The sequence below is a fragment of the Galeopterus variegatus genome, unplaced genomic scaffold (genome assembly GCF_000696425.1).
Source record: "Galeopterus variegatus unplaced genomic scaffold, G_variegatus-3.0.2 Scaffold14756, whole genome shotgun sequence".
NCBI lineage: Eukaryota > Metazoa > Chordata > Mammalia > Dermoptera > Cynocephalidae > Galeopterus > Galeopterus variegatus.
This window is the reverse complement of record NW_007740867.1, coordinates 12,728-25,229: the sequence shown is the minus strand read 5'-3', so window position 1 is coordinate 25,229 and position 12,502 is coordinate 12,728. Positions and strand designations below refer to the sequence as shown.

General features: G+C 37.1%; 1 protein-coding gene across 1 annotated transcript; it reads left to right on the top strand.

Moving 5' to 3' along the window:
• Positions 1–11,639: 11,639 nt before the first annotated feature.
• LOC103582055 (olfactory receptor 8J2-like) lies at positions 11,640–12,232 on the top strand (the record flags this gene model as incomplete). Its single annotated transcript, XM_008563741.1, has 1 exon — positions 11,640–12,232. A coding segment is annotated over one exon (593 nt), but the record flags the coding sequence as incomplete, so codon positions are not given.
• Positions 12,233–12,502: the final 270 nt, after the last annotated feature.

Sequence of the window (12,502 nt, the reverse complement as noted above, 5' to 3'; positions counted from 1 at the left end):
CCTCAATAGTTAAGATCATTCCATTCTACACTTAAAATTCTTTTAAGATGATAGATCTCATGTTAAGTTTTCTTAACACACAAACAAAATCATTTGAAAGAGAGAAAAGAAGTTGTGATAATTAATTATGGTTGACTCTGGAGAGGTTGGAGGGAATGGGATGGGATAGGTTGGATAAATCAAAATTAAACCTATTTAAAATAATAAAGTATATAATATAACACTACTCCCATTGTTTAATATGGGTGATGGAAACATGGTGTCTATAATGTCATTTTTCTGCCTGTGTGTTTCTTATGAATAATTTAAAATGTGAAATTTTTTGAAACAATTGATGCTGGAGAAGAGGGTCTGGGGAGGCCAGATGGCCAGTCTCAATCCACCCTGTCTGCTTACCAGGATCTAGACTCCACCACAGAAAAAATTCAAGAGCAGAGTTAGTAGAATGTGACAACAGGTTTAATGTAATGAATAAGAGATACGGATTTCACAGGGGAGGTGTGGCCTAGCTTCAGAAACTGAGCAGGACCCTCATCAAATTTAACACAAAAGTAAGAAATATATGCAAAGTTTAGTACAGAATGTGGGCTGGCTCAAGAGAGTGAGCAGCCACTTGCTTAAAGAAAGTCTAGTATAAAAAGAAAGTCATACACACTCCACATTCACTGAGCAGCAGCTCTGCATTCTACTGGGATTCCACTTCTTTAGTTTTGCCATCTAATACATATTAGAATATTAATGAATATTCAATTAAGGGGACAGTTCACTGTTATGGAACATAATCTTGCACATGCTTAGTTGGTCTCCTTTTAAGACATGTTCATTGGTCAAATTGGATCACATACATTGAACATATTTAAGAACGTTCTGCGCTCATTAGCACCTTTTGTGGAAGGTCATTCAGAAGATAAAGTCCCCATCCATTGAGCATGCTTGTCCACTGGGGTCATGTAAACCTGTGTACTTCCATTTACTCAGCATACTCAGCTACTGTACTTGCATAAGTACACCACTTATAGTCCCAATCTCCCCATGTTGTTGCCCAAAATAGGTACAATAAGCTATAGTAACTCTCTTCTAGGTAAAGACTTAAAGGAGGGGTTTGAGACCTTGCAGAGTGGTTTGAAATCCAGTGTTGTGTCCAGATACCCAAACCCAGGAAAACTGAGAACCTTCTATCTCATTCCCCCTTCAGAGATTCCATTTCCTTAATCTCAAGGGAAGCTGAAGGGTGAAGGTTTGACCTCAGTGGCTGCTTCAGGCTGATTAGGACTGTAGGCACTGCCTATTCAGGAATAATAATCTCTGAATTTCTGATCTAGGAGCCCCAGCTAAGTTTCAGGCAGTAGGGTCAGTGCAGGGTAGAATCCACAAAGAGTCATCATTTTCACATGGAAATGTTGAAATCTAGAAGACACAAATTTAACACTGAGGTTAAAATATAGAGATGAAAAATTAAAAGCAATAGAAAGGCCGCTGATAGTCCTAACATGGGTAAAAACCAAGTTGCTAAGGGTAGGTGATTCTTTACAGATTCCCAAATGCTTTGCGAGTTAGGATTATAAAACTCCTCTCACCAGGTGGCTTGTTCATATTTTTCTTTTACATCTTCTTCTAGTTGACTTGAACTGTTTATTTATGTGCAACAAGTTTTATTTATCACAATGCATGTTCTCCTTCTTCAGCCAGAAGATAATCCAGGACCAGATGACTGTCCAGGACAACACAAGCAAGAATCCAGGGATCTTGTAATTTCTATGTGGCATCCCCGGTTGTCTGGGCTAACTCAGCTACCATGTTAGACAGATTACATAAAGTAAACTCATGATATGTGAATCCTCTCCAATGAGCAGTTAACCCAGTCACTGCCCCAATACCAGCTAATATTAGGCCGTCAGTTCATTTCTTTCTGTGTGTCCTGTTACAGATCTTGTTATAGATAAATACAATTTCTGGAGCCAGGTGTGCCAGTGTACATTGTCCTGTAAATACTACATTGTCTAGACATTGGTAGACATGCTTTAAGAGGTGAGGAAAACCTTCCATTCAGGTACATGAGATCTGGTCCAATTTGCTGGTGATCTGTTTGAGGAGTCTGCACTGAAGAAGACATTGCCTGATGGAGCACAGGCCCTTCTGGGAGAAGCTAAATTTCTTAATTATTTGAAATACTCAATCAGAGGAATTAGAAGTATTGCAACTTGGGGAAAGCAGTTTTCCTGACTGGAGACTCATATCCTTGCTAAATCCTGCCTCTAAAATGCTAAACTCTGCTTTCCAGGGGCCTAGAGGCATGCTATGGACTTCCCACAGAAGACAACTGTCTTTGGTGTCTGGGATTCTCTTGTTCTTGGTATTAATTACAGTACACCAGTGTGCATCATTTGGAGTACAAGGACATGAGAAGGTCTTAGGGTGTATTGCTGAAAGGTGGCAGGATATCTTTGTTTTATCTTTCTTGATGTGACATTGTGGAGAGGTGTCAGGATCATGCATGCCATTGGTCTATTATTATCTAGGGGACTTCTATAGCAGGTGGGTGAGGATCTCAATCCTGAAATGCAATATTGAAGTCCCCTTCATGAAGGTATGCTCTTATCATGTTTGATCGGACATGAAGATTACAGTATATTCAGAAGTTAGAAAGGTTTTCCAGTTTAGCTATATTAGAAAATATACTGACTATAGCTTTGTTCTCCCATTCTGTGTAAGCAGTTATAAGTGATTAAAAAGATGATGTTTTGACAACAGATGTTCATTGTTCATTCTCATCATTATAACAAGAGTCTCTGGACCCAGCATGGACAGAATAAATCTTTACCAAGAGGAGTGGGTTTGGCAAAATAGCAGAATGACAGTATTACCAGGAAAATTACTAGGCCTTGGATTATCACTTACCTGCCTGCAAGTTGGTCTCTTAGGATATTTTCCTCTCTGAAAAAAAATATTTGAGACCTTCCACAGGTCACACAAGTAGGGAGAGTTGTCTCCAGGCCCCTGGGGGTTCTTGTAAGGTGCCACAAGAGACAGGTTTTACTAGAGACAGACAGACTCAACTAGGCAGGCCTTTGCCTCCATGCCTCTGATTGACTCCACTGTGTTTCCTGACTTTCAGTTCTCATTCAAACACAATTTGTCTTAAAATATTGTAAATTATACTATTTTTTTTCCCTATTTGAAATATGTAAGCTGTCCTATAACAAATCATCCTGTCAGGTGTAGCCACTGTCCATGTAGTTGAGCTTCAGGGGTCAAGAAAGCATATTTAAGCTGATTCCCACCATACCTGGTGTGCCACACCTAACCCAACTGTGAAAAGACACACCACACATCAGCTTACTGCCATTTTATAGCCTGGGGTTGCTGCCTTCTTCTCCATTCATATAACAGTGATTATCTATTCCTTCAAGTTTCTATACTGGAACTTCTTCTGGCTCCCTTCTTAAGGACATACCATTGCCGATACCTCCCACACTTTAAGATTTTCCAGTGCCACCCATCTCAGACCAGTCATATTCTGTTAGAGCAGTAACCCAGCCACAGAGATGCCCCCTACCTTGTATACCAGACAACTGTCCATTTATGCACAATCTGCCCCCTTAACCCCTCTAGCCACCTTGAGGACTTCTGGCCACCCTGACCAGTCACCAGTGTACCAGTTGCTGCCCCAAGGCTAGTAACTCTTTGACAGCAAGTGAGCTCACCAACTGGCACTCACTTCTCTTTCCATTGCCCTCACAAGTGGAGCCCAGAGCAGATGCACCTAGGCTTAGAAGCATAGTCAGTCTAGATGCCTCCACGAATATGAATAACAGCCCCTTTGCAGGTCCAGAGTGTCAGCACCCCGAAAAGTTTCCTCATCTGCCAATGCCATTTATTCTCTGGCTGCCAGACTTCTTCCTGTACCAAAACTTCCAGCCGGAGAGCTGTGTGAAAGTGAGGAAAACAGAGTATATGACCCCCTTCCCTAGGCTTTGTGGGACTTCAAATGGCTTTTGGAGGCAACCCAGAGTTCACAATTATGTGGTTGTCAGTGAAAGATTTATACTTGTACATATGAAGCAGTGTACAACACTCAGTGCCAGGCATCACCTGCCATTGAGAATGATACATTTCATAAAGGGAATTTGGCCATAGCCCATGTCAATACTGGCCCTGAGGAATCAGAAAATTAAGATAATGTGTGTGATATTCCCAGCCCATCTTTGCTAGCAGTGCTGGCCCACTAAACACTCACAGATATCTCTAATGCTTGCTCTCCTTTGTTTGACTATCTCTAGATGGTGATCCCACAACCTCCCCACAAACTATTTCCATGGAGAATCACCTCCAAAAAATAAGTCGGTAGCTGTCAGCAAGGTGACAGTGCTACTGCTGCTTCTGCCACCACCTCGCTTCAGCTCTCCAGTGAGATTGGGAACCTCATCAGCAAAAGATGCTCCTACTAGGACATCAGAAAGCTTTGGTCATCTCTAATTAGCCATCTTAATGTGCTTTTACAGAAGCCTCAGGGTATAGCTCACTGTGTTTGTTCCTTGGAATTTTGTGGAGACATATCTATTGTGCTCAAGGGAGAACTCAGAGCAGACCTGAACCACTTGTTAGGAAGTAGGCTGAATAGGAGCTACCTGGTGCACCAGGTCTGGGGTTGCCCTGGAAGGACTCCCAACAGAGGGCTGTCTGCAATGTCAGGTTGATGAAAGGGTTAATTTGGAATGGAACTATTTGACATGATGTAGAATATAGCTTCTTGTACCAGGCTGGAGTGACAGAGGGACCTCTATTTGTTTATCTGTTGAGTTAACAGTTGATTGACAACAGGTGGCTTACTTAGAGTTAACAAGCTATACATTAATTAGTACACTGACAATTTTACGCATTTACACCAGTCCTTTGGTTAGGAACAGGATTTCTCATTCAAGTCATGTGTTCCCTTTCAAGGTTGTGAATATTTTTAGAGAACAGCTTGTGTAGCTGAGTCAGCAGCAAGACACTTTTCTGCTTTTCAATCAAAGAATTTCTCATGAAAGCATTGCTGATCAATTTTCTGATTGAAGAGGTCTTATTTTTCTTTGAACTGGTCCCTCAGTGCTGGGAAAGCTTGTTGCCAGGTATACTGATTCCACATAGGGGTGGGGTGGGGTGGGGGAGATGAAACAGCAGTTAGGACAAATTAGAGCAACCTGAATTGGGATCAGGAAATTAGAAAAGACCTGCTATTTATAACCATGGTTTCCCATGGTATTCTGTTACAAACAGAGAGCAGATTCTTATTGAATTTATGTGAATAACCATATTGCCATAAAATCATAGAGTCACTCACAATATGTTTTCAAAGTTTGGAGGAACCCAATAGGGAAAAAGCAAATGCTTCCATCTCTGCTCATATATTACAAAAGTTATGAAATTACTGCAACTTATAGATAGATTAGAGAGAAGTTTCTTTAAGTCTGGAAAACAAAACATTGATGTAAAGAGCCAAAAGTGAAAGTTACAAAACATTATGTTTATCAATTACTTAATTTTGTGTAGTTAGTTTTTGCTTTCCTTGGTCTGAATTAGCAGTTTTACAGACCCATCAGCTTTTTAATAGAGTTCTGAAAAACCTTTATTCTGTCAATTGATCTTAAAGTTATTTAAAACCTGTGTTTAGAGTTCTTTTGATTTTCACTGACTGAGAACAAGACATAAATGACAATGACAAGAAAATTTGGTTATTTCTATGGCATACAACAATCTAAAATTAAAATTATAACTGATAACATTTATACCCAGACATACCATTTTCCTAGAAACATTATACAATTCTGGAGGACATATTAATAATAGATCAGTATGACATAAAGAAGGTCAAATATCATTTCTTGTTTTGACAATGCTTCCCATATAGTTTAACTTGTCAGATAGTACAAGGGTTATTATTTATTTATTTTTTCTTTTACATATATTCTTTGAAAAGCTCCAGGGCCCTCGCAACATCTCAAAGTTAGTTCTAGTCAAAAAGCCTGAATTTCTAGAATTTGGTTGTGGGAAGTTTGACAAAGGTTTAAAAGACTTAAATAGGATTACATGTTATTACAAAATTGTTTCATAAATTCACCTTTCAAAAACCATTATTACAACTTACAGACATTTTGTGATATGCTCAGACTTTTCCTTTTGTTCCCATTCTTCCCTTCTTCCCATTCTGAAACAATCCAACTATTCTTTTCATAAGGACATAATTTAGTACATGTTATTTCTTTCCATACAAAGTTACTCTCTTTCCCTTTTAACCTTCTGAACCACAACTACATCTTTAGATCTCTAGGTTTTCTCAAATCTGTCTCCTCTTCTACAAACTTTTTTCCTTTTTATCAGTACTAAATTAGCCTCATTTATCTAAACATTTCATACAGAACGATCTTTCTGCTTTAGGCTGGGTTCACAACTTTAATCTTAAAAGCCTCTAGCAGAGACAAATATAATCCTGTCTGACCAGTACACCCGGGCAAAAATGTGTGCTGATAATTCTGATAAGATATTTCATAGTGGTGTAATTTTCAAAAAGCTTTTCAACCCACCCCCCCCCTTGATTCTTCCCCTGACACGCTTCTGCTTCTGCTTTAACACATGCAGAACTTGGGCGAACCCTGTGGCTCACTCGGGAGAGTGCAGCGCTGGTAGCACTGAGGCCACGGGTTTGGATCCTGTATAGGGATGGCTGGTGCACTCACTGGCTGAGCGTGGTGCGGACGACACCATGCCAAGGGTTGTGATCCCCTTACCAGTGAGGAAAAAAAAAAAAAAAAAAAAAAAAAAACACTTGCAGAACTTTGTGGACACGTGGGGACACATTTTGTCCAGAGATGTATTCAATTGTAACATTCTGGAGCAGTTACTGTTGCTCAAGTTTGCCTAGAGAAACTCAGAGAGAGAGGAACATATGCAGACACACACACACACACACACACACACACACATTTTGTTTTTCATCACCGGGTCTTTAATGACCAGAAGGAACAAATTTAGTAACTAAACCCAGGCTGTCAGAGCTATACCAAGCAAGCTAAATGCTGGCTTCTACATCCTTGAGTCATTTGTCACACCAAAATGGTACTTTTTAACAAATAGCATAGAAAGGGTGTTACAGAAGAGAAATTATGCTTGAGATAGGATAAAACAGAAAAGTGACAAAGGGAGCAAAGCACATGAGATTTAGTACAGCTAGGAGGTGAAACACATAGCTAGGGAACATAGAAGCTAGAATATTCTCTCTGCTGAGAGAATAAAGATATTATGAAAGACATTGTTCCACCATTTGAAATACAAGCTACAACCTACATTATAGAGGAAGTATAAACATCACTGTCTCGTGGGTATTTTTTGGGCTTGGAGAGAACTTCAAGGATTTAAATTAATTGCAGTGTATTTCACAGACTAAAATGCGCCAGCCACTTATTAAAAATTAGGATAACCAAAATGAAGAAGAAGCAGTTGTGTTCTGCCCTAGCGGAATAAGTACACTAGAGAATGATATGCAGGTCGCCCATGTGTCTTTATCATAGTTGAAATTGCAGTAAAGATTGATTACAGTACTTAAAATGAATATGTCATATTTGATTTTAGTATTCTAAGAAAAATATTTTTTTCATTCATTCACTTGTTCATTACATTATTCCATCAGTTCGTCAGTGAAATATTTTGAATATATACTCTTTTCTTAGCATTATTTTAGAAGCTGATAATAAAAGTAAAAATTCAGTCAACCATTTGCACTTACAATGCTTGTAGATAAGAAAATTCGACACAAAATAAAAAAAAAATTATTATCAGTGCTTAATTACAATATTTATCTATGGTTTAAAGAAAGATCACAGACTTATGTAAAAAAAATGTAATTTTTACCTAAACAGTTAAAATTAAACACTAGAAACAAGACAAGGTATTTACTGGGTGACTTAAGAACTTCATCAGATAATTTGATATTCAGTCTCTTTAAGCCATTCACATGAGAATTTCTGTTTTATATTGCCTGATTTTTATGGAATACTCATCAGGGCTTGCTCTTGATGCAGAATGGATTCTTTGCCTTCAGTTCTATTCCCGATATTAACATTAAAATTGGCCATTGGGGACAGAATCCTGCTCTTTCTAACAGTTCCATTTTCTTCATCCTAGGGCCAGCAGCAGCACTTCCAGCTAATATAGGAATACAACTTAAGAAAAACATTGTTTGCTATTCACTATGAACATCAAAATGAGTCCCTAAGCAATCTCTACATTTCTACATTATCTGCATTATCACTCTTTGTGTGAAATTTTGATTGAAATCCTGGCTAATAAGGATTCAATTTGTCTACATCTCCATAGGGAATCAGACCTTTTTCTGGGAATTGTTTTTGTCATGTTTACGGGCTGGGACCTAGAAAAAAACACATTTCAATGTGAAGGACTTCAGGGACTTCAGACATTTATAAAACTCTTCAGCATGAACCAATCTTGGGAGCAGATCTCAGCATAACTCTTTGCACAGGTAGGTTACACCAAATATTTTACTTATTCCTCATTGTAACTGTGAGTATCAAGTATCTTGGAAGCTCTATCAATTTAAATTAAACCTAGGACTGAAATGATATCTAATCTGAATTTTTTCCCCAGTGATTCAAATGTCTTCCCACTGAGTGCCTAGTAAAAGTGATGGTGATATAATGTCAGTAATAGTATATACATCCCTTTTAAATATACATCCATATTAATATATTTGAGTGCTTGAGTGTTTATACAAAATGATGAATAGCTCTTGCAGGAGGAATATTTCACATTAGTAGGAAGAGGGTTTTTTTCCTACACTAGTACTAAGAGATATTTCAGAGGACAGTCTACACCAGATGGGAAACTTCTTGTCTCTAAACTATATGATTCCATGTTCCCAGGAAAGGTTTACAAAATTTCTAAAACTCAATTAACAGAAAAGGATGTTTTTCTTCTCTTCCTGATATTTGCATTGTCCAGGGTTAAAAACCCAAAATGATCAGGTTCCCCGGTGCCAACTGTCAGATTCTATGTCCCTGGTGGACACTTAGAGCTCATGTTGAGATTCAGTGTTCATCACAAACACAAGCCATATCTCAACAAATTTAAGATGAATTTCACAGTTAGAAATGAGTGGAAAACATCATGAGATCACCCAACAAGCTATTTAAGAGTTACTTTGTAATATGGTTTTGCATCCAAATGGTGACACTTTTGAAAGTGAAATGAGGCATTGGGTATATTTTTAAAACTTTATTTAATGAGAATTTATTATATTGGTTGATTTATAAATTATTTCTATTCAAAAACTAATTGGAAAAATATTTGTAGAAAATTATAATATCTTTTAACAGGGACAAATGTGAACTCAAATAAGAATTTGAAAAAAAATAGGAAAAAAAATGGACTGTTCTACAGAAACTTAATTTTAGTAACATATTCTTATGTAATTAAAAGTAGCCCTAGTTCTGCCTTTACTTTAGTACAGAAAGGAGTTTAAAAAGGTAAGGATATTTGCAAATACTCTCTATTCCCAAAGTTAATTCCACAATTTCATAGTAGACAGTCAGTAACTGCTGTTGCTATTCTTTTGTTGTTGTTGTTCAATTAAGGAAAAGTTTACAAAATATATATGTCAGAGTTAACAAGTTGAAACAGTGTTGTCCATCATAAGGTAACCTGCTTATAAAAAATGCAGTTGTTTTTATGTGCAGTGGTTGGACAGAAAAGATATGGGATGGGTGGGACAATACAATCCCATCAGCTCATCAGCCTCATATTTGGTGTATTGAATTGAGTATCTTTACATCACAAGAATCAAACACTGAAGATTTAAGAGAGAATCTGGTTGCAAGAAAGTATGTTTTGTTTTGTTAAATATATAGTTAAATACTGTGTGTCACAGTTTTTTAATAACAAAATCATCATTCATTTGCTAGTTTTTTTTAAACTGTAAAAACCCCAATAAGGTTGAATATGTTACTGAGACTGAAATAAGAAATTACATTAAACATCATTCAAAGCATACTAATAACAATAATTTAAGGTAACATTAGTTTCTCATTTACTTGGTACCAGACTCTATGCAAACAAACCTATATATGTTTGTTATCTCATTTAATTTGCAGAACAGAAGAATACAAGTATGTGAAAAAAATCCCACAGACAGTAACAGGTAGACTAATAACCAACCAACCAACCAAACATGTAAAGAAAATCACACACACAAAAAAGCATAGGTCAATGAAGTTTAGACTGTCCTGTTAATCAATATCTTACATTGATAGACTATGGAATAACCCAACCTATTGAGCCTCAATGGTCTCACCAAACATGAAGTAATTACATCCACATTCGAGGGCAGTCCTGCAAAATAATGGGATCCTTACTGCAAAACACTTGCTGTCATTCTGGGCACATATTACTTGCCAAATAAATATTAGCACTCTCTCCCAGTCAGTTCTCTATGCAAGTAAATCAAAGTAATCAACTTTAGCTAATAAAAACTGTAAGTAATAATTTTCTTAAAAAAAATCAAAACAGTTTTTAAACAAGTAAAAAAGAAGAGGCATAAGCTGGAAAGTGAAGGGTAAGAAGAGCTGCCAGACAAAATAGTAGAGGAGTCTGAATAGTTAGAAGTCAGAGTGACAGGACAGAACTATCGCATCTGGCAGAAGAAATCAAATGTGATGAAGTAAAGAGGATTTTCAGTTTCAGACTGCCACTTCAATGGAGCCGTGCTGAGGTGTAGGCCTGTTTCTGGGCAGCTGAAGCTGAATGGTGTGACAGAAATTAGTAAGTCCAGTGTACAGTAATTCCCAAGGATGATTAATGACAAGGTTTGGGCTGGAGAGGACACTTAAGGAAGCTCTGAGAAAGGTAGCTGGAGGTCACTCTGGCTCATCAACTTCCTCAAACCTGCTCTCTTTCATCCTTTTAATCACACATACACACAAACATGTGCTTCTGTGTGTATATATATGTATATATAAACATACATAAATGCATATATATTCATCCAAACCATATGTCAATATAATTTATATATGTATAATAATATTTAACAGTGATGAAGAAATTAGTAGTTCTTTTAAACAATTTTTAAAACCTTAACTTTTTTCTGGTAAGCATTTCTGAATTTGTCAAAATATTACAAGAAAATTAATTAAGTTCTGTAAAATTTAATGGTTTGTCAACCCAAATAATCTGATTTTAAAGAAAACATTTAATGATCTAGCATCTAAGAGAAAAAAAAAACAATTTCTTACCTATTAATCTCTTTCCATTTTTCCCATTAAGAGATGAACTCAGGATGCGATACATAAAACATTTCTACAGAGAACACAGAGAAACATCTGTGTGACCATGTGTTAATGTTGTAGTTGCACATTTTTATTTAAAGTACCAAATGCATGCATTATAAGAGAAAATGCTATATTATACTTCATCACAGTTGAAATCTTCTGCTTTGTGAAACACAACTGCTGAGAAAGTAAACAATTCAGACTTGTAGAATAACATTTGGTAATCAGATATTCAATAAAGCACATGTATCCAGAATATATAAGAAATTCTCAGAATTATAAGAAATAATGCGGAATCAAAAGGAAAACTATGACACATAGCCTATGACCACTATGTGGCTATTTGCAACCCCCTGCTGTACATGGTGGTGGTGTCTCCGCAGATCTGCTGTCTGCTGGTTTTCCTCACATACCTCCAAAGTCTGACCACAGCAGTGACTGTCACTTCCTGTGTGTTCTCCTTGTCATTCTGCTCTTCCAACATAATCAACCATTTCTACTGTGATGACGTTCCTTTGTTAGCCTTGTCCTGTTCTGATACTTACCTTCCAGAAACAGCAGTATTTACCTTTTCAGGTATCAATTTATTTTTTTCCATGATTGTTGTTCTCGTATCCTACTTCAACATTGTCCTTGCCATTCTGAGGACACGTTCCTCAGAGGGACGACAAAAAGCCTTTTCCACATGCGCTTCTCACATGGTGACTGTCACTGTGTTCTATGGGACTCTTCTTTTCATGTATTTGCAACCAAGGACCAACCACTCATTAGATACTGACAAAATGGCCTCAGTCTTCTACACCCTAGTAATACCAATGCTGAACCCCATGATTTACAGCCTAAGGAACAAGGATGTGAAACATGCATTGAAGAGATTCCTGGATAGCCCATTGAAATCCTTAAAGCTAATGTAAACTTAAAACTAAACCTATCTTCACTTAAAAATTGTTATTCCTTCCTAAAAATGCTTCTATTAAAAGTGGGGAAAAAATGGTTAGAAACTCCATTAGTCTTGGTGGAAAATATTTTAAATGTTTTTATCAAAAACTCATATTTCCAAACAAGAAAACAACACAAATAAATAATAAATAGTAATTTGAAAATCAGTGAGCACATTTTATAAATAAAATGTAAGTTACTACAGGATGTGTGTAATTTTTAATGAAGGAAGATGCATCCTGATA